Below are 22,159 nucleotides of genomic sequence, written 5' to 3'. Positions count from 1 at the left end.
TTATAATAAGCTTTTCCTTTGCTCGGAATGTGCCAGATCCGTCTGATGTGAGAAGACTTTAAACAAGTAATTGAGTTTAGATGATCTCTGATCGCGCTTTAGGAAACCCCGCGAGCAGCTTATTATCTTTTCATGCAAGTCTTAGAGGAACCCTGCTAGGTCTGCCTTTGTTTTGCAGTTCTCTGTCAGAAATGAAGTAATGGCTACCAGTCACGTCACAGATGAATGGATGACACAAATGGAAATGAGTAGCCTGAACAGTTATATTGTGCGCCGTTACATAGCAACCCCCAATGGGGTGCTCCGAATTTACCCCGGTTCCCTCATGGACAAAGCATTTGATCCCACCAGGAGACAATGGTGAGTTTTAGGGTCCTGTTATCAAAGCTTCGGATAATCTGGGAGGGCAATAAAGAAAAATATTTGGTATCGATTGCATAGTCTGGGTTTGTTACGGTCAGCTGTGAACTATTTAACTAGAAATGTTTTCATCGTGGGTAAAAGGTGCTTAAATGCAGCTAATTAAAACCTTTATTGGTTCTAATTTCAAACCATTTTATTTTAAAGGATCGTTTGTTTCATATCCCTGCTATAGCAGATGGGAATATAAATATTCAGAAAATGAGCATCCCCTTTAGGGATTAGCTAATTCAGCCCTCAGAAGTCTTTTCAGCTCCTCGTGCCGTTTTTGGTTGTGAATATTTTAGTCATCTTGTTTGTTTGTGTACAGCGGGTTCTTCACTGCTTCAAAATAGGAATTCGCTGGCTTGGCTGCGAGCTATTAATTATGCACTAGCATTTGATTTGGGAAAATATTTGTATACATTACAAATGAGAGCCTGAGACATGAGAGCCGTCTGGAGTGTGTTTTGACGTGCGCTTTGTTGAAAGCAGCCAGCCAGGTGCTGCCGTACTGTGACTCGGAGCAAGCCCATGAAAGGCTGCGAGGCACGAGCTGAGCCTGGCTCCCGGCCCTCCAGCTGTCCGGGGGGGGCTCTGAATGCTCCTGGCATCGCCACGCTGGAGCTCTCCTGACCCACGTTTTCCCCTGAAAGATCATTACCGTAGTTCTTGATTACCTTTTCTTTAGGTTTTCTTCCTCTTTGTTGTTGCTTATGGTTTTACTGACAAATAAGATAGTGGAATATTGCTCTTCTTTTGTAGCGAGATAAATGGGGTGCATTCATGTTGTAAATGAGCCGACTGTACCTTTACAATCCCTGGTTTCCATTTTAAAGGCCTTTCTTATTGTTTTTATTATTGGTTGTTTTTGTTGTTGTTTTTGTTTTTTTGCTTTCATACTTCACTGATTTCCTCAAACCACGTTTTTAAGTCTCCACATGCAGCATCAGATAGTGTCTTGTTTTTAAATAGGGCCAAATGTTAGTGTTTTGGGAAGAAGATGCAAGCAAAACAGTAATAAAGTACAAGTTGGCTCAGCTGCTTGCACAGAGCAGCACAAACTTGCAAGCTAGTACAGTGGGGCAGAAAAAAGCCAGGTGATAGCTTCTTCATGCATAAAAGCGTTTCCAACAGTTAGAATGTTTTAGAAATTTTCTTGTGGCAGTAGGAAGATATTTGACAAGGTTGTGGATTATTTTACATTGACAATAAGTTTTAAAAGATTGTGATTTGTTACTGCTTTCTGACATCTTTCCAGATTTTCATGTGTGAATTCTGCCGGTAGGATGTACTTTCCCCTCTGTTTGCGATGTCACGATTTTGATTGTATTTCCTTTGAGAGTCTGAGACTCCGCTGACACCGCATCATGCGTTATTGTGGGAGAAAAATGTCCAAAATGACATTACACGTATTCTATGCACAAGTAAATTGATTTATTTTTTTTAAATGCAGTTGTGTCTACTGAGGAACCATTCATTGAGCTAGTCTCTGTTACATCTGGGTCCTCGTCATGCTTAAGTACTTGGTTAATATTAAGAAGCATTAATTTGGCAGCACGTTGTTCACAGTGTGCAGAATTCAATGCTTGTCTGTGTTTCTGCAAAATCTAGGATACTGCCTTAAAGTTTTTAAAGTAACTGTTTTTCACTAATTGCGAATGTTTCTTTTGGCTCCCCTTAGGTACTTGCATGCAGTGGCTAATCCAGGACTAATTACCTTCACTGGTCCCTACTTGGATGTTGGAGGCGCAGGCTATGTCGTTACCATCAGTCACACAGTCCATTCTTCCAGGTAAATTGTGTTTGTAGGTTTGTGTCAAGTGAGAATACTCTGAAAATCTTCTGAAAAGATTTGTTTTAGGTAGGACTGAAACAGGCTGGGTGACTCCTGTGTGTTCAAGAACTGAAAAACAGCCTGTTTTTTAAGTGCATTTGATGAAATGTAATCTAACCTTGGGTAGATTCACTGGAACTAGGATATTGACTTTGTGAAGAATCCCTGGGATATGAATAAGTTTATATTCTGGTTTATTTATTTAATATATGAATAATAATAGCATAAATGAAAGATTGATTGGGTGGGTGAGAATGTGCTTCTGGATGACCATGAGGAGAAATTTCATGTGTACAAGATGAAGATCTAGGAGAGGGAGAAGGACCACTTCCTTGGGCAGTTTGTGATCTGTTCCCTCTCTGTCACTAGTCAAATAGAATGATCTACTTTCTCATCAAGACAGCTAATCTCTAAATTTCTGGAAGTTTCCTGAAGTTACACACACACAGAAGTCATATGTACCAGGGTGATGTTCGGACAGGGATAGGTGAAAGCAGGTCTGCTGAGCTGCCAGTGGAGGTGAGTCCACAAGGCTGCTCCTTAAAGAGCTGTTTGTGCTCCAGAAATTCAGAGAGCTCCTCGCCTGGGCTGTTTAAATTTAGCATTTCTGTAGCAAGTTGTTCAGGAGGAAGAACAACTTGTGGAGCAGCCCGTAAACCTTGAGCTGTACTTGCAGGACTGCAGAGAACAAGTCAGAGTGAAAGCAGCAGCCTGTGCCTTTGGGGTTAAAGCACCACATATAGCTAAAGGAACGTCACAGCCAGATGGGAGGGAACATTTTCATAATTAACATCTTCTGTGATTTGAAAAAGGAAAAAGGGAACATTCTAATGTCTCTTTGTTCAAAGTTGATGAAGAGAACCTTGGTGTTCCCGTTATTCTCGGTGCAGTTAGTATTGCTGCCGTGAAGTGGAGGCTGTCTGTCTGGGAAAACCTTCTCAGTGCTGAGGTGACCCGTTCCTCAAGGACCAGACCTTCAGTGTTTCGCCTCTCTCCTGGCCAGGCCCCCAGCCTAAGGCTGTGGTTCATTCTGAGACTTAGGATGCTTACAGGAGTTGGGTTGGTAGAATAGGTACTGAAGCTTTCTGTTACAAGCGCTCCCAAGATTCAGAAATATTGGTACTCCGTTGGGTTTTTACATGGAGGCTCTCCCAAGGTTTTCACTGAGCACGTGGCTTACTTGCACGCTCTATCTAACAGATACAGATCACAAAGCCAGCAAAGCTCAGTTTTTTAGTTCTTGGATGCATCTTTTAGACACGGTTTTTTAGTTCTCGGACACATCTTGGCTTTGTTCGGGGCTTCCCACCGCACAACATCTGCCTCTTTTTTGTCAGGAGCGGTATCAAGCCAGATGCCTGTGTGGTGCCTCTTGCAGAGTTTTATTCAAGGGAAATAAGCACTTTTGTAAGACGAGAAGTGCTCTTAATCCAAATTCTGATTTTTATCTAGTAAGAGATGTTTCAGTTGGCATTAAAAACTTAAAGGTTGCGTGGGTTACTAGACCATGATTAAGGAAGAGTTAAATGAAGTTTGGCAGATGTGAGTGTGATTCCTGGGTAAATATGACCTTAGAGTCACATGCAGTTATAATCTCCCCCCCAAAAAGGGGGGCGTGGAAGGGGATCAGTGGAGTTAATACACAGACTTGTTAGAAACAGCTGTGCAACAACATCAATTTGTCTGGAACTGAAGTTTATCTCGCATTGCCATCTTATGTGTATCTTCCTTCTTTTTTGGAGTCTGGGGATAGAAGATTCATGCAAGAAGTTGCTTAATACAGCTTGCATCAGTAAACCAGAAGGAATTAATACTTAATAATGAAGCTACAATATTTACAGCATTCCTCATGACTTTTTGTCTCTTAGGACAGAGGGCTAACTTCATAGCTTGATGCCTTGTCACAGACAGTTAAATGTGTCTGTGCTGCTTCACTGTCACTCTTTTTCCATTCCTTCTTCCTGAGATGGATAATACTAAAAATAAATTCAATACCATTTTTTAAAGCTACATCTAGAAATCTACAAATTAGAATTGACTACATTAAATTTCACTACATCTTCACTGTGCCTCTTTAAAAGCAAACAAACTTCATTCCAGTAAATGGAGTTGGTTTTATATGCAGAGGGGGTTGCCAGCAGCCTCCACTTCATACAGTCCAGCTGCGCTGTTCACTTCTCTTCTGAACGTTTTTATTCCTATCTTCAGAGATAAAACTATTTTAAAGAGTAGATTAAGTAGCATGTCAAATGCATCTCCTATGTCACCAGTGTAAGGCCTACGTATGTGCAAAATAGCACGCCCTGCCCTTTGCGGATGAGCTGATGGTTTATGTCCTTCAGGGAGGAGAGGTAACGTACTCTCGTCGTGCCAGCTCAATGAGAATGTGGCTGTTAGAAATGTGACGGGATTGCCTGGTCATTCAGTCCAGCCTCGGGCTACTACAGGCCGCTGCAAAATAGGCAGTTTACAAAAATAATTGTAATAAATATTAGGTATTTTTCCTCTGTTATTTCATTAGAAGGGTTTTGTTCCAGGGCCTCGCTGCTCTGATGCCCAACTTCCCAGTGGGGATTTGCACCTTAATTAATGTGCATCCGGACATGTCTCCTGAGGGGAAGATGGGAACTTTCTGGGACAGAAAGTTATGGAAAAATAACAGCGTAATTGAAATATAACTTCTCTTTGGAGCTGTCAGCAGCCAGATGGTTTCAGCCAAACGTCAAGGCTGTGCTTCTTCCAGGAGAGCTCTTGCAATTACTGTACTGATGGTGGGGAAAGTTAAAAAGATAGGACTGAGCAAAAGTTGTACTTTTTTACCTTTGTAGAGCTGCAAGAAATATGCTTCTGTACATCAGCCTGAGACTGCCTTGTGGTCTTTCATTTATCAGTTGCCAAGGCAACTGTGTATATTCCTGGACTGAGGCACAGAAATAGGAACACAAGCACATTTTCAGTGTGGGCAAGATATTGCAATGCATAGCAGCTCTTGCTGCCTCTGCTTGTAAGCATCCACAGAGACTTCAGGTTCTGCACTTTTCCTGTGGTTTATTGTTGCCCTGCACTGGGGGAAAAATACGGGATCAGAACATTTGTTACGTTACGGGGATTGAAATGTCACTTGGCACTCAGTAGGCAAGTGGGAGACAATGTGAGGTTAATCACTGAATTACTCGTGTTGAATTCCCGCTAGTAGGGGTAGCTGGCCTGGTAATAGCATGCAGTTTCCCTACGTGAGGCATTTAACACAGTGCTCGTTAAACAGCGCCTGATAGAGGTGCTGGAGCTTCGCTCCTCTGCAGGCAGCTGGTGTACGCATGGATCTGAGCCATGTACGGATGGATCTGAGCTGGTTGTTCACGTGCCAGGGAATCCAGTCCCCTGTTCAAGTAGGGAGCTGAGCAATTAAAATATTAATTAATACAACCGTTAAAGCCTTTTTGCTTTTTTCTCCTCACTTCGCAGCGCGCAGATGTCTTCGGGACATTCAGTGGCTGTGATGGGCATTGACTTCACCCTGCGGTACTTCTACAAAGTTCTCATGGACCTGCTCCCCGTTTGTAACCAAGACGGAGGAAACAAAATAAGGTAAGCCTTTTCTTTCAGGTAACACCTGTCCTCAGAGATTTTTGGTTTTGTTTTTTATCTGACCAGGTGACCCAGAGGTACCTTCCACCCTATTTTACTCTGGGATTCTGTTACCGTTGGTACGCATTCCCTGATTCACACTAGAACCTTGTGCTGGTTCTCATACAGATTATGTGGACGTTTTATTGCTCAAGATCAAACTAAGATCATGAGATAAGAAAACAGTCTGCAGTAGTACAAAAAAAGAAAGATAACTGATTTCCATTTGTTATATTTAGGCTTCACTGAAATCTTGGGGGGGGAGATCGATAGTTTTCATTAAATGAACACACTTCCTCCTTCTTCTGTTTGTTTTGATTTGGGTTTGTTCTAGATACCTCCCTTCTGGAACACTGACCAACCAAGTTCTTGTGAGCAGTGATTATTCATGTCTAATAATGATATATTAGCTCTAGTTATTTTAACTATGATTATTAAAATACACTTTCATTATATTTTTAAAAAATACCTAGCACAGCACTAGTTGTAAAAGGTCCAGTTGCGTCCGGAGTATCTAATGTTAGTTTGACCTACGTGTATCTAATTGTTCTTCCTCCCTTGGTTGTCTTTGAAGAATCACGGGGGAGGGAGGTTGTAGTTTGGATCTGGAGTAACTTGATAATGTAGTTTGGGCATTGTTGTTTTTTCTTTGTTTTTAAATCTTGAATTTGGGAAGGGAAGTGGTTTTCTGTCATCCTTCCAGTTATTTTCTGGTTTGGTTTGGATGTTTTTTGTATATCTTATTACGTTTAAAAAGCATATCAGGATTTCTGGTTTGGCATTCTTTTTTTTTTTTCCCTCCAGTTTATTCTTTACTTCAGAAGTAAAGAAGTTCTATACTTTATTCTGTTCCTGTATTCCCTAAATCAGGATTTTCAAGCATTATCATTAAATGCTTTGTTAGACCATTCTAATGTAGAAGCTGGATCTAATGCTTACAGCCTTTGCAGAAATGCTTGCAGGTATCAGGGGATATCAATTCTAACTATTTGGCAGGCATTTGTTTGTTTTTAAGTGTATCTCTACAAAGCTTTTCTCTGCAGTCATTCTGGGGTAGTCACGAGCCTGCTGGTTTTCCTGTTTCCTTTAACATCTTTTAGGAAAAAAATAGAAGACACCATCCACAACATGAATTTCTAACGCAAAACCCCAAAAGATTGAGGGAGTAAAGATAAATATATGAAAGAAAACCAAGAAAAAACTACGAGATGTTTTCATGACTCCTTTGGGCAGTGTCGGGCAGCCGCGTTGCCCTCCTCCCGTCTCCCTCATGCCGGCAGCGGCTCTGCGCAGCTCCCCGGCCTTCCCAGCTCCGTGTCTGTGGCTATGGAAACACGCAGCCCAGGGCTGCCGCGGGCAGGGCAGGCTCCAGCCTCGCAGCACGCTGCTGTCTGGCTGGGGGCATGGATGGGGCATCGCTTCCCTGAGACCACGCAGGAAACTAACAGGAATTGCTGCAAAGGGAGAGGAAAGGTTGGGGGGGCTGCGAGCGAAAAAGTCGTTTCTCTCTCTGTTAAGATTTAATTCTAAAGCAGGACGTCATTAAACGAGTGTGAAACCTCTGTTTAATCAGTAACATGGTGGATTAATGAACTCTTAAAGCTTTTCAAGTTCAGTATGCTTCCTTTAGTTCAGGATCTTTCCAGATCAGACATGACCATGCACCGATCGGTTTCCCTTTTTGTTGCTAACCAGTTCAGTTTTCAAGTTCTCCATAGCCCAGGCTTGCAGCAGCAGTAACAGGCTTAAGAGCTTCAGGGAAATACTGATGCAGCCTTCAAAACTGTTTTCCAGTGAATTTGTTTAATGGCCCTGTTATTTTAATAAACGGAAGCCCTTAAAAGCTCTTCCTCCAGCTGTAAATTGAAGATCGTGCTTTATTTCACCGTGTTCCTGTAATGCCCAAGGAAGCTGAACGGGTGGGGAGACTGACGGCTCTTGTTTGTCGCGGGCAGGTGCTTTATCATGGAGGACAGGGGGTACCTCGTGGCCCACCCAACCCTCATCGATCCCAAAGGACATGCGCCAGTAGAGCAACAGCATATTACGCACAAGGTCTGGCTCCTTTTTTCTTGATCTCTTCCTCCCTTTTTTAACTTCTGAAGTGATAAGGACTGTAGAGAAGTTGCTGTTTGTACCTGATTTAAAAGGCATAAAATACTGCGTTTCTCACTTAGGAGCCGTTGGTAGCGAATGACATTCTTAACCACCCAAACTTTGTGAAGAAAAACCTCTGCAACAGCTTCAGTGACAGAACAGTTCAGCGGTTTTATAAATTTAATACCAGCTTAGTGGTAAGTGTGTTGTTTGTTTTTATTTATTTATTTTGCTTTTGAATGTGCATTGGTTGGGTTGGGTTTCTTTTGGTGGAAACACAAAGCCTTGCCAGGATCAGCAGACATGAGTCTAAGCCAGCCTTCTGTGTGGATTGGCCTCTGTTCCCCCCCTCCAAACACGAAATCAGTGATCTGAACCGCACAAATAGTTCTCACATGAGAAGTCAGTTGACACACAAGGGATTATGGATGGTCGACTGTGGTTGCTGTCAGCAAAGTCTAGGCTAGCATCAGGAAAACGAGAGAGGTTTGCTAGGCAAGCAAGCAAATGCATTTGGCGATGCAATGTGCGCGAGCATTTCCAGGTTATCACTTGTCAAACTGCAGTCTGGAGACCTGAATTCCTCTTGTGCTCAGCCGTGCTTCGAGGTCCAAGCCAGGGGCTGTCATCTCTCGCTGCGTGGTGAACGCCGACTGCAGTGTAACAGATCCACCCTTGCAAGATTACTGCAGAATTATTCAGAAGACGTTAAGCTCTGTGGGAGAAGTTGCTCTTCAAATAATACTTTTCAATTATTAATGAGAAGGTGGGAAACGAGTGTCAAAAATATTTGAAAGTTATGTCAGAATACATTGATTTGTGTCAGGTAGGCTTAAACATTTGCCCAGCATTTGAAATGCAAAGCAAAGAGCGTATTACTCTAAAGGAAATTGTATAGGACAGAGCAAAACCTTAAGATTGCGCTGTGCAAATCGGAATCAGAAATTAGCCTGCCTACCAAATAGATCGCAGCTGTACAGTGCTGTGGTGTATGGGTTCTTTATGTACGTGTGCCAGCAAGTTTTCAACAAGTCATGATGGTGTCTCCCCGTCGGAGCTGAGCCTCGTAGCGGAGGTCACGGAGAGCTGGCGCAGTGGGACGGGTGGGGAGAGCAATGCCACAGAGTGAAACGTAACCTGCTGTCAGCAGGATGTCAGGCTCAGCCCCGCCGCTGCATCTCATAATGTTTACAAGCTAAGCATCTTTTTTCTATCTTCATCAAAGTCTTTCCACCCAGTAGCAGCTTGGAAGATGTGCAAAACTCAACAGGTTGAAGAACAACTTCATAAGCCTCATATTTGTAACAGCAGCTCTCCCATGCATTTTCGTTCCCTTGGCTTTGTGTGTTTCCCCGGAAGGGGGAAAATCTTCAGCTGCATAAAGAACAGGTTTCTTGGTATATCATTAACACAGCTTTTTTTTTTTTTTTTTCCTAGGGAGATCTGACAAACCTTGTCCATGGCAGTCACTGCTCCAAGTACAGGCTCACAAGGATACCAGGCACCAATGCCTTCGTGGGAATCGTCAACGAGACCTGCGACTCGCTTGCTTTCTGTGCCTGCAGCATGGTGGACAGGCTCTGTCTGAACTGCCACAGGTCAGCTGGAGATCTGATATGAGTGGGCTAGTCCAGGCATTTTGTAAAGTTGATAAAAAGTTTTTTAAAACGTGTTTATTTTATAAGCTAAACGAAAATGTGCAGTGCAAAACTAAAGAGAAAACCAGTTAATTTACTCGTGCTGCTTGTAGGGGTCATGGTGGTTTAGCATTCCTTTAATCCATAGTGTCACTATATTAAGAGTAGTTTGTTCTTGCCATGGTCGTAAGAGGGGGTAAGAGAGAAGGGATGCTGGACAGCTTTCTCACTGCTGAGCAGTCCCTCTGCAGCTGCACGGTGGGGTTAAAATTCGCGAGCCGCCTGATGCGTTGTTTTTGTTTTCTGCCTCTGAAGAATGGAGCAGAACGAATGCGAATGCCCGTGCGAGTGCCCTCTGGAGGTAAACGAGTGTACTGGCAACCTCACCAACGCCGAAAGCAGGTGAGGACGAATGTCCTGTCTCATGGGACAGAAGTTAACAAAAATGAGCGTTTGTTCATGCAACTAGCAGGTGGTACGGGAGAGAATATACAGTACTTTTTAGTATATTTAAACAAACGACAATGTAGTAGGTAAAATGATGTTTTTCATGGATTGGTACTTGACCGCTTCTTATGTTACAAGGCTTTACTTTTTGCCCCAATATAGGAATCCTAGTTGTGAAGTACATCAGGAGCCAATGACTTTCACAGCGATCGATCCAAGCCTCCAGGATGCTCTCCCGCAGTGCATTAACACTCAGTGCAATCAGAGGACAGAGAGCGGGTAAAGTGCAGTTCTCCCTTTCTGAAGATACATGGTGTTCTTGAAATAATTAATATTATTCCTTTAAGTGAAAATAGCTCCTCCTTACACGGTTTGAAGGAAGAAAAAAGAAAAAAGGGAAATATGATACCAGAATGAGATATTATAGCAAACACCAGTGATGACATTATGTTGTAGTGCAGGAACACAAGACCTCGCTATTTCTGTCTGAGTCACATAACACCATTAATAACAAACAAATGGCTTTCCAGTCACACTTCATGACTCTATGAAGAACCGAGGGTTGTGCAAGTACAACATTTGCTGTTGAAAGGACAAATTCTTCTTTTTAGTAAAACAGATAGTACTGCTATGTTTGTCTGCCTTCTGGAGGAATATGTGGACTGAAGTGTTCACAGAAAGGAGACAATACATTAACAGTGGTGACTTTGGAACATGCTAGCAATGTTAGCTGCCTGTCAGCTTCCTGTGTCTCTCTTCTACTCTTGGCATTTTGTGGAGATGCTTGAGGGCTTATTTAGTTTTGGCCAGTTTTGAGTGGTCTCTAGGGAACTGAGATTGCTAGAACACATCATGCTCTGACCAGACTTTTCCAAATCCTTTCTTCTCTCTTCCAAAGGATTGCAGAAAAGGGGTGGAGCTGTAGTCAGACTTCACTATGCTGAGAAGTGTCTTATTGGAGGAGTTACAAATAGGAAGTTCTCCCTTTGCTCAATGCAAGGGAGGGAGAAAAAAAAACACAAATCAAACAGGCTTGGAAGCTCAAGGTACAGCTCCCCTGTATGACTTACCTTGTTCTAACTGACCATTTTAGTGAGGAGTTTTTGTGGCCATATGTTACATAATGTGAGAGTTTGCAGATGACTTTGGCCTCCCTTTGTCTCATCATTCTAAAATAGGCTGAGCTGTGTCAAATGAAAAGTTCTGGACTTGGCAGTAAATGTTGTTTTCTTTTGTTCCTAATTTTCAGGGATTGCTTTGGTGTCTTGGACTGTGAGTGGTGTATGGTAGACAGTGATGGGAAGACTCATCTGGATAAGTCCTATTGTGCCCCGCAGAAGGAATGCTTTGGTGGCATTGTGGGAGCCAAGAGCCCGTATGTGGATGACCTGGGCGCGATAGGTAACTGTCTTTCTGAACAGTCGCTACATTAACTCTTTTCATTCGATAGCATTAAGCTTTCAATGTCGGAGCATGCTTCAAATTAATAGAATCACAGAACGGTTTGGGTTGGAAGGGACCTTAAAGATCACCCGATTCCATCTCTAGTCATTAGAGATGTTGATTTAAACCTTTCTGCAGAGCACTTACGTTTTTTTTCCCCCTATGTTTTGTGCGTTTTGATTTAGGAGATGAGGTCATCACTCTGAACATGATAAAAAGTGCACCAGTCGGGCCAGTGGCTGGAGGCATTATGGGCTGCATTATGGTGCTTGTCCTAGCAGTATACGCCTATCGCCACCAGATACATCGGAGGAGTCACCAGCACATGTCACCTTTGGCTGCACAGGGTGAGCTGATAACTGTTGAGAGAAGTAGTAGTTATGGGAATTAAAAGCTGAAAACAACAACAACAACAAAAACGCATGCAGAAAAAAAACTTTTTTTTTTTTTCCTCCCCTCAGTGCTTCACACCATTTTATTTCTCTCTTGCCAGCCTCTGTAAAAGGTCACGTCCAGGGCGCTTGTGTATTGCTGCCCTCTTCTGGGTGTAGTCCAACCTGCTGCCTCCAGAGGAAAGTCTGCCCGAAAAACTCAAAAGCATTTCCTATCAGGAAGCTGAAGTTATGATTTTTCCAGAGCTAAAATGATAAGCCCAAGTTCACGGCTTTGGGGGCCTTGTCATAGCATGCTGGTCATCTCTGTTTATTTCTGCACCGGAGTGATGATTTTGGGAGTATTACAGTTTTCACACCCCTTCTGCTTGGGCTGTCTGGGACATGTTTGTTGTTTTACTTGTATCCCTGCTTCTGTTCCACGTGATGTTCTTGATCACAGACATCAAAGAGGCAAAACAGAGCAAAATCCTTTCTACTGTGGCTGCCTGGGCAGGGCACGGAAGCTTTTCTGGAGTCACAGAGCCCTTATAAACTTGAGATGAGAGGATATTTTTGTGACAGAAGCACTGAAGTCTGAGAGACAAAACTGTATTTGGGAGAAAATGTTGTTGAGGAGTGATGGTGGTTAGAAGGTTACAGAGGGGAAAGTGTGATTGGTGCTAGTCACCTGTATGTTTGATCACCCTGTCTGCATTTTGAATCAGTTCTCTTTCTATAAAGCCTGTTCCGTTCAGGGATGTGGCGTGTATCATTTTCGTGGTATCCCTATGCCCCATCCATCTTGGAAACAGAGCACACCAAGCTGCATCTCTTCAGGCAGTAATACAAAGTGATTCCACTATAATACCAGGGTAACAGCCATTAGTAAGTTGATCCAAAATTTTTCTCTTAACAGTTGCATTTTTCTGTTTGTAATGGTGTGTAGAAATGTCAGTGCGTATGTCGAACCTGGAAAATGATAGGGACGAGAGAGACGATGACAGCCATGAAGACAGAGGAATCAGTAAGTACCAAATCAATTCTCTGTCAAAAATATTAAAGTAAATGAACTATTTGTTTTCTTAATAAGCTAGATTTTTTTAAAAAGGAAACTCCATGCTGATTAGCCGTACAAAATGACTGGACAGTGTTTTAACTTCAGTTGTAACTTCCAGAGTACTTACAGCCTCGTGCTGAAAAATTGCATTTTTTATTTTTAAAAGACTATAATCTCAACTGTGTGGAGGAAGTTTTTCTCTTTTGCCCCCCCCCCCCCCCCATCATGACCATTTCCAACAGCAGCTGAGCTGCAGTTTAGAAATTACAATTGTGACAATATGCAAAAGGTATGCAAAGCTGCTACCTTTGTTCAGCCTTGGCAAGGAGAGGCCAAGTCTGGCATGTACCTTCAACAAATGTGTCAGTAAATCTGACTTGCATTGAATTTGGGGTGCTCGTTCTTCTTTGTCAGTAAAAGTGGCACTTTGAATGTAATGCTGCTGTATTGTAAAATGTCACAGGTGTACCTGAATTTTGGGAGAGCTCCAGATTCAGACCAGATCCCTGCCTCTGATCCCACACCAAAACAGTACCTAAGATTTGAAACTCTGTCAACACTTACAGATTGGAAAAAGAAGCATACCTGAGCTTCATGGCTTGCATCTACTGTTTTTCCAAGTCCTTCCTTTAGCGTGGATAAGTTAATACTGTTAATTCTTTCAAGTTGATGAGGTGGATCAATTTGGATCTTGACCTATCCCACATTTAGATACCATCTCTTTACTTCCAGTCCTCTGTCACTTGACAGTCTTAATTTAGTCTTAATAGTAGTATTTGGGTAGAATTAGTTTGCAGAAAGCCTGTTTCACTGTGCCTGATTTGTCCCACTGATAAAATTCAGTAAAAGCACTCTCATAAAAGTCAGTTCCGTTTCTTTTTCTCCCCCAGTCAGTAACACTCGGTTCATCGCAGCGGTAATAGAGCGGCACGCCCACAGCCCGGAACGCAGACGCCGATACTGGGGTCGATCGGGAACAGAGAGTGACCACGGTAATACCTTAAAATCACCATCCTAATTACAGGTTAATGATTGTGGTTATTCAGATGTCTAGCATGTTGCAGATAAGGATGCCAAAAAAAAAAAGAAAAAAAAAAACCCTTGCACGTTATTGCTTCACAGTTAAACAGTTTTGACACCCTTCATCAAATGACACTGTCCAGCGAAGGAGCTGTTTTTGTCAGAGCAGTCGTGTAAGAGCAACTAAATGCTGTGCTCTCCCTGTCTGATCCTTGGGTTCTGCTAGCTTCACTGGGTGACCAGAATTCAGACTAACAGAAATGTTGCTACATTTACCACACTGGTTTTCCACTGCCAACTCTAACAATCTAGATGTTCAGTAGAGATAATAAACCTCTCCTACTCAGTGAGAGAAACAAATCCCTTGCAATCAAGTCAGCATCTCTGCTGCTTTTTGTCTTTGATGGGACATGCATGTCTTTCATAAAATTCCAGCAACGTGCTGGATGCCTGCATTTGTTAGGGTAAAAAAAAGCATGGATTAGAGGTCAGTGACTCCGGTGCCTCCTTAGCCTTTCTGTTGCCATTCAGTCAATATCATCACCATTGATCATCACCTTATGTCACTGTTAGGCAAATACCAATATTAACTGTGTACACGGGTAGCAGTTAGAAGGGTGTTCAGCCTTGTGTGGTTGTTCCACACACAGGCCCATACGTACTGTTTAGGTTCAGAGAATTTTAATACATCTCTCATGCCCTGAGGCTACTTAAGTCTTAAAAGCAGTTAGAAGGTGTTGTGCTGTTAACTCATGAGGAGAGCTTAACAGAGTTTAAGAGAAGGGCAGTTAGGGCAGTCTGCTACAGACAACAGCCTGCCATAGTGGGTGTCAATTGTCTGGAAGACCTGTTCAATTTTAAGACAGTGGTTGCACTAATGGAATTACTGATGGACAGGAAATCTCAGTGCCAAAACCGTGCAGTGTGAATGAACAGATGTCTGAGAGACAGTCTTGGTCTAGGACGCATTATCCGGGATTTGGGGTCTGATTACCTGCACTGAGACAGATTTGCTAGACTAATGCTCCTTTTGCTCCATTTCTTGTAGTCCAGCAAATCCTTGCCGTCTTCCCTCGTTAACATGTGAGGGTTAGCAGGGTTACTGTCTACCTGTCTCTGGAATGTGCACTTCTGTTTTCAGTCTCTGTAATCTGCAGAGGCTGAAATCTTCTGCCCAGTCTTCTCCCCCAGTTCTTCTCTGCCAACTAGAAGCCATGACTCAGACCATGGAATCGTAGAATTGTTCAGGTTGGAAAAGACCTCTAAGATCATCCAACCTTTAACCTAGTGCTAAAGTCTACCACCAAACCATGCTACTAAGTTCTAAATCTACATGTCTCTTGAAGACCACCTCCAGGGATGGTGACTCATTGAAGTGAGAACCAACTTTGGCTACTTAGCCTGATATTTCTTAACACGCTGCTTCTAGGTGTCTCAAGCTGAAAACTTGACATGCTCAGAAGCACTAGGAGTTGTTCAGCTCTTAGCCAAAGTTTTCTCAGAAGGATTATTGTTCTAATTAAAGCAAGATCTTCAAAGAAGAAAACTTCTGTTTGCGTTTCTGCATTTAGAAATACTGAGGTGTTTTTGTTGGGAACACTGCAAATTGGTTTTGAGTGGTAACAGCTGGTTTTAGTGGTAAGTCCAAACCTCATAGCAACTAGCACCTGCTTCAAAAGAAAGGGGCAGGTCCAAGGGACCTGTTACAAGATGGCTTTCTCACTGAGAAAGCACAATCTTGTCTTGCAACAGCTAGCTGTTAGTTAACTCTCTAGCGACGTAATTTCCCTAGGATAACCCTGTGAAAGCCCTGCCTCGTTACTCACAAACATGATCTGGCTGGTCTGGTTTGTTTTTGTTTTAACTTCTCAGACTTTGGTAGCAGGTTATTTTAGCCAAGGAAGAGCCTCAAGTCAATTATGCTGTGTGTGCATGCTTATCTGGAAGAGTCAGAACTATTTGGCTTAATGGGACTGCGTGAAACACTTCCATGTGGATTCAGTAGATTTCTTCAACTGTGTGGAAAGATCACCAGCATTGAAAACATATGTTTGGTGTTTGCAAATAGACCACTAATAGGTGACAAGTGTTCTCTCACTTTTAAAAATACAATGTTGTGATTAAATGTAATATGAAGAGATGATCTGAGTAAGTTTTGCTACTTTCAGTGCTTTTCCTTACTAGGAAAGTTGCAGTTTGATAGTAACAGAGGTAGTGGTAGTAGAGTCCACTTACTTCTTTTCAGTTTGTAAAATCCAAGTAATATCTTAAAAGATACCATCCCCACCCCACACCCAAAAAATCCTTCTACTATGTTTTGGTTTTAAATTCAGTGCTAGCAATTCTACCATAACAAACTGTTGAATGCACAAGTGGTCTTGCTGCTAGGTGTTGTACAGGCGCTAGGTTCCAAACGTGACAGGAAAAGGGATGCATTTTGTAATTACAGGAGAAGGTGGGTTTTTGCGTTGTTTTCTTTTAATTGAGGCAGCTACTTTTTTATTCTGTATAAAGCACCAGCTGTGCCTGATTCCATGCAGGACGTGGCAGTCAGCACTGTGGATGTTGACCTTTTAGTCTGCTTTTAATTCTCATCCCTGCTGTTTTATGTTCCAGGCTACAGCACTATGAGTCCTCAGGAAGACAGTGAAAATCCTCCATGCAACAACGATCCGTTGTCAGCTGGTGTTGATGTTGGAAACCATGATGAAGACTTAGACCTGGATACCCCACCTCAAACAGCTGCCCTGTTGAGCCACAAGTTTCACCACTACCGGCTGCACCACCCAACTCTTCACCACAGCCACCATTTACAGGCCGCAGTCACGGTACACACTGTGGATGCAGAATGCTAATGAACAACAAAAGAAAGAAAACTTGTGAACAACGATCCATGCAGCACTGGGCAGCTTCGTTCTGTGCTTTTTACCAGGAACAATTTAGCTAACTTCCTGAGTAAATTGTTAGGCATAAAGCTTTACATTTTTATAAATGTAAGGTTGGCTCAGAACTGGAAGGGAAATGTGCTTGATGAATGGACCTGCCATAACATTTAATAAAATGGAGCAGGAGGCACATTAGACCTCCAAAAACAGGGATGCAAGTTTATACAGCAGCTGAAGCTTTGGAAGCCCTGTTATGCTGAGCCAAGAGAAGAGAGAGCTTAAAAGAGCCAGAGATGATTTGGTTTCCTTAACTGGAAGAGCAGAAAACTCTGCAGCTGAAGACTAAAAAGGTGCCAGACAGAGAGGGCGGGGGAAAAGCCTGTCGGGTTCTCTGCAGTTTTTTTGCTTGTCGAAAGTTTGTTGCTCAGACAATTGCTGTATGGAACCTGGGACAATGCATCTCAAGATTTTTAAGTAAAGGATTATTTTTCTACTATTTATTGAACTTGAAACTTTGGGGGGAGGGAGAGGAGAAAACATGTTAGCAATTTTCAACAACTACCACATATATTCTCTGATGGTGAAGTGGTTCTTCTGAGGAAGACGTCTGTTTCTTATTAGCTGATATTCATCCACTGCCCCACTCTGCAAAAGAGAAAATGAAGAAGTAGTCTCTGACGTGTTTACATTATGAATGCTTTCTTCTCCACAATTGTTTTCTGTTAATTTTACAACCGGATTTACATTACAGTATTTTCTTCCTATTTGCAGAGGAGAAATCCTGTACTTTGTTACTAAAATTCTGAGAATTCTGCCCATAAATCTCTCCATCTTAACCTCTTTGGTCATCCTTAAAGGTTTCCTTTTTGGAAGTAATAAAGGGTTTATTTAGCATTGGTTACTGGAGAATTCCAAATGAAATCTGTGCCATTTTTGTGTTTCTTTAGGAAACTGTCAGGATCAGAAGTAGGGATAAACCAGTGTTTTGTACAACTTGGGTTACTGTGGAAGGTATCTTTTTGAAATCATAATTATAAGCTGCTGCTGTTTGTCTGGAATTTAACATTGCTTGGTAATTCAAACAAAGATTAATCAATCTGTCTACAACACAGGGCATCATAATTATAAATTAGTTTTAAATCACAGTGTTGTACTTTAGATTCACATTTTGTGATTACAGTGATATAAAAACATTCTTGCACTGTGCATATGATAAACATCCATTTATATGTAGTTTTTTTAAATCACTTGTTTTAATTAATATGGTACTTAATACTGTATTATGTAAAAAAAAATGGTTCTTAAACATTACGGTAAAATAACTATATGTGTGATATCAGGATACCCCTTTATACTATGTATAAATTTAAAATCTCTAGTGAAATAAACTGTATATAACGTATAGTTCTGTGGATAACTGGCTAGATTGAAATTATTCGGTCTCAATTTTCTTGCTGAATGGGTGCTGTAGCAGGAACGAAGCATTTGATCAGGTTCCTCTTGGTTTTATCAGCTATCTTGAAAGATCTAAGCTTTACATATAAATGACTGTATTGATGTGTGATTTAAAGTTTTTTTTCTTTTTGTAGCCTGTTGGTTATTGTTTGGGAAGTGAACAATTTTGAAGTGGTGAGTGACTCTGTAGGCTCACCGAAGCTAAATGTTTATTTTTTCATGTGCGTTACTGAAAAGTCAGTTGCATTGGATTTGTCATTCTGTTGTGTTTTGTGTAAGAGGGGGTTGCGTGTTTTTTTTTGTTTCATTTGGTTGGGTTTTTTTGCTGATGAGACAGCTGTACAAATCTATTAAGCACCGTTTTATGTTTTCGAAGGGCTGAATCTGATGTCCTGTAACAGTTTATGGTTCAATCTGTAGACCCAACTTGCTAGAATCTCTAATTTTGAATCCAAAATGACACTGGCTGTTGGGCACTGCACAAACTGGTTGTTTTTTCAGGTTTGACTTTAAAAGAAAATGAATTATCTTAATGTCACTGCTTGACCAAACAAAAACATGCACAGCCAAGAGGCAAAATTTGTAAGCATGACGGGAAAATAGCTTTCAGTGTGGAAACTGTTGAACTATATGTAAGTTTAATAGGAGTTTGTGTAAAACACCAAGCAAGATGCTTTGTTGATGTGTCCTAGTCCTGCAGCACTCATGAAGGTGATTGCATTAAAGTTTAGAGGTAGATGAAATTTGAAGTTCTAGCCAGGACTTTATTTGCTTGAATCTGTGAATGTAACAGAAGAGGGCTTTCAGCCAAAAGTTGTTGCTACGTGACAGTGTCCCTGGAAGTTACCGACTTGTAAAACAGAATTTAAATTTTATCTTGTCCATCTACATGTGAAGGAATCTCACTGTGCTGCTCAAGTTCTTGAAATTAAGTATTTGCTCCCCAGTCATAATTTTTTTAGGGCAAGCAACATTAGAATTGTTCCCTTGCATGTAATACAATATTAACAAAAAATAAAGAAAAGTGCACCTCTGGCTAGATCTGCACTTGTCTGCCTGCTCTGATGCCAGTCTTAATTTATACCAGGTAAGTTATGGAGCATGTTTGTAGTGCAAAACAAATCATTGAGTCCCTCTCTAATTAAACAAGAGTGTTCTCCAGATTGTATTGAATGCATTATTAACCTTGCAATGTCCATACCCAGCCACATGGGCATATTCTGTACTTTTTTTTTTTTCAAGTGTGAGAAATCACAGTAGTTCAAAATGTTAGAAAGTAATATGAAAATAAGTACATAAAGTGTAGAAGACAATAGGTCAAAATACCTTTCTTAAAATACAAGCAAACCCAAATTAATTACTTCCTTGACTAAAATACTGTTTCAGTGGAGAGATTTTGGTGGTGGTGTTAGAATTATGTGCTGGGTATAAAAGTGTGTGCAGTGCTCTCTGCAGCCCTGCCAGAAATATATCTAAGTGTTATGTAACGTTGCTCTTTGAACAGCTATCAAAAAGTCCAAGCCATCAAAAGCCCTTTGCCTTTATCTTGCTTTTTATTTTACCTTTATTTTTTTTATGAGCCACATCTCATCGTTGTTTCATCGCTTTTGTTCTAGGACATACAAACTGTTCCTGATTCATGGGGTCTGGACAGCCTTGCTTACGCTTGAGGTAATGAGAAGAGATGAAGCTGTTGCTATTGAGGAATAATTAAGGAAAAAATACACATCTAGAGGTGTGTCAGATCACAAATTCAAATGCTGACAGCTAACCTTGTTACGGCAGGAATACATTTAATGTTGATAAAGACGCTGCTGTTCGTTGACGTAGTCAAGGTTTCTAAGAAGCTGCATGATAGCACTACCAGTTTTATTGCAGGCGTTGCTGCCACGGCCTTCCTTCCCCATAATTATTTTATTGTGTTGACTGAGGAACAAAATGAGCAGTTATTTGCCTGACATGGATTTGTATCCTGTATCTTCCTTACCTATAACTGGTAGATATCATGGCCATCAGTTTGTTACTTGTTTCATTTCTGAAACTTAATTGCCTTATTTTCCTGTATGTTTTCTTTCATTCTTCCAGGAAGTTATTTTGAATGTTTTTTTTTCCGAGATTACAATGAGTTTTGCCTTTGGTTTGCATTCAGTAGAGATAAATAGACTTAATGCTTTCAGTCTGGGAGCACTGAAGTGTATTGACTTTTCCTATACGTAACTAGCAGGTCATCCATCCACAAAACCAGCTAGCCTGCATAGAGATGGAAGCTGTTCACGTGTTCAGAATACGCTGCTTCTAAATGAATTGAGACTCTTTTTTTAATTTGTTTACATTATTGCCTTGATAAAAATGTGATTTGGAAAGAAGAGTATGTTACATTTGGCTCATGAACACTTTATAAGGCCACTTACACCATGAAGTATTATCTTTACCCTTGCCCTTTGCAATGAGAGAGGACAGGCAAGAATTCATCAGATGTTCACATGGGCAGCAGTTATGACTATAACTGGTCAAAATGAGATCTCTAGCTTTCGAAGACTTTATTCTGTAAAGTAACCCAGAAATGGTGATGAGGAGGGAAAGTATATTTGTCAGAGTAGAAATTTATTGCACAGCTGGCACCAAATAGGGAGGAGAGGAGAAAATAGGGTGCGAAAGTCCTGGGTCAAGTTAAGAGAGTGCAGGTAATCCAAAAGGCTGTGTGCAAGTATAAAGATTAGTTTGCAGCATTTGGAGCTCTTACATACCAATTTCATTTGTTTTCCAAAAAAAGAATCCCAGCTATGGCTGGGATTTTCAAAGGAGCCTGCACTGAGTTTTCAACTCTTTTGTCATTCAGTGATGTTTGGAATATTAATCCCTACAGCAGTTAATTCAGTAACTGTTGGGTTGTTTTTCTGTACAATGTCCCCTTTGCCATTGATCCTAACTATGAAAAAATAATAGAAACGTCAGAGTACTTCATACTACTTATTTGCAGAGTGTCTCTGTGATGGGACATAATGATTTTGTTTCCTTGATGTGCTCTGAACTGAGTCACGGAAGGACCTTGGCCCAGAAGGTTTTGTGTTCCTGAAGCCAAGGCTACAGTGGAATTCAGACACTTAAGTCCAAGAGTGAAGTCCTCCAAACCCTGCCTCGTTAGCAAAGTGCCAAACATAACTGGTATGTTGGCCAGTGCTTGCGCAGAATTGCTGCCAGTAGAAGAGCCTGATGCTTCCCTGCCCCTGCACGATTTACACTGCCTGCTTCGGATGGTGCTTTTTGAGGCTGGGGTACACAAAACCTCTGCCTGGGAACTCAAAGGAGCCTGAATTAGCAGGAATTTAGAGCATATCCAGCACGATGTGAACAGCAGTTTCCCAAAGTGACTTACTGACTTTGCATAGCAGGCCTGCACCAGGCACAGGGTAAACCTCTTCTACCTCTTCTGCAAACTTCAACTGAGATTTTTCAGTGACTAGTTGATCCAGTAGTATATTCAGGGGGAAAAAAGCATCCCAAGTACAAAAGGAAGAGTTTCCTTCAAATGATAAGATCTACTCTGTTTTAACCAAGGCAATTTTATGCCCATCAGAAAGTGACAGTTGATAGCAGTTAGCAATACTGACAGCCTGAGCGGACAAGTACAAATTTGGTGTCAGGCTGAATATTCATAAGGTCTGGAACTTTTACCTTCAGCTCAAAGACAAATTGTAATGGCCTCATCTAAGTTCTGTGGAAAAAAATTAACTTTTTATTCCTGGGCTGGCTTCATCAGTGGTAGCAGTAAATGGCGCTGCTCTCAGAAGTTGGGAGCCGGCAGTTACCATTATGTTTTGTTTTGTTTTTATTTTATGTTTTTATAGTTGACACTGGCAAAACCACCAGCTTCTTGGAGC

At 41.5% G+C, this 22,159-nt stretch overlaps 2 protein-coding genes across 3 annotated transcripts in view; both read left to right on the top strand.

The window, feature by feature from the left end:
* Window positions 1–18,227, top strand: part of CACHD1 (cache domain containing 1) — a 102,760-nt gene extending 84,533 nt beyond the window's left edge. The window contains exons 15-27 of one of the 2 annotated variants that reach the window (XM_080603368.1): window positions 179–360; window positions 2,084–2,194; window positions 5,702–5,824; window positions 7,819–7,918; window positions 8,041–8,157; window positions 9,398–9,558; window positions 9,913–9,999; window positions 10,207–10,323; window positions 11,294–11,445; window positions 11,673–11,834; window positions 12,808–12,885; window positions 13,809–13,910; window positions 16,555–18,227. In XM_080603368.1, coding sequence (XP_080459494.1) covers window positions 179–360; window positions 2,084–2,194; window positions 5,702–5,824; window positions 7,819–7,918; window positions 8,041–8,157; window positions 9,398–9,558; window positions 9,913–9,999; window positions 10,207–10,323; window positions 11,294–11,445; window positions 11,673–11,834; window positions 12,808–12,885; window positions 13,809–13,910; window positions 16,555–16,793 — 1,731 coding nt within the window. In that variant the 3' untranslated portion in view covers window positions 16,794–18,227. Of the gene's footprint in view, window positions 1–178; window positions 361–2,083; window positions 2,195–5,701; window positions 5,825–7,818; window positions 7,919–8,040; window positions 8,158–9,397; window positions 9,559–9,912; window positions 10,000–10,206; window positions 10,324–11,293; window positions 11,446–11,672; window positions 11,835–12,777; window positions 12,886–13,808; window positions 13,911–16,554 lie in introns of those variants that run through there. The other variant, XM_080603369.1, reaches the window with a different exon arrangement.
* Window positions 18,228–19,902: 1,675 nt separating this feature from the next.
* The window catches only part of RAVER2 (ribonucleoprotein, PTB binding 2), a 43,325-nt gene continuing 41,068 nt past the window's right edge, over window positions 19,903–22,159 (top strand). Inside the window, exon 1 of the mRNA XM_080603380.1 lies at window positions 19,903–19,949. Within this exon, the coding sequence (XP_080459506.1) occupies window positions 19,918–19,949 (32 nt within the window). The 5' untranslated portion in view covers window positions 19,903–19,917. The remainder of the gene's footprint in view (window positions 19,950–22,159) is intronic.

Source organism: Anser brachyrhynchus (genome assembly GCF_964034855.1).
Source record: "Anser brachyrhynchus genome assembly, chromosome: 8".
NCBI lineage: Eukaryota > Metazoa > Chordata > Aves > Anseriformes > Anatidae > Anser > Anser brachyrhynchus.
The sequence above is the reverse complement of the archived record's forward strand: the minus strand, read 5'-3'. Positions and strand labels throughout refer to the sequence as shown.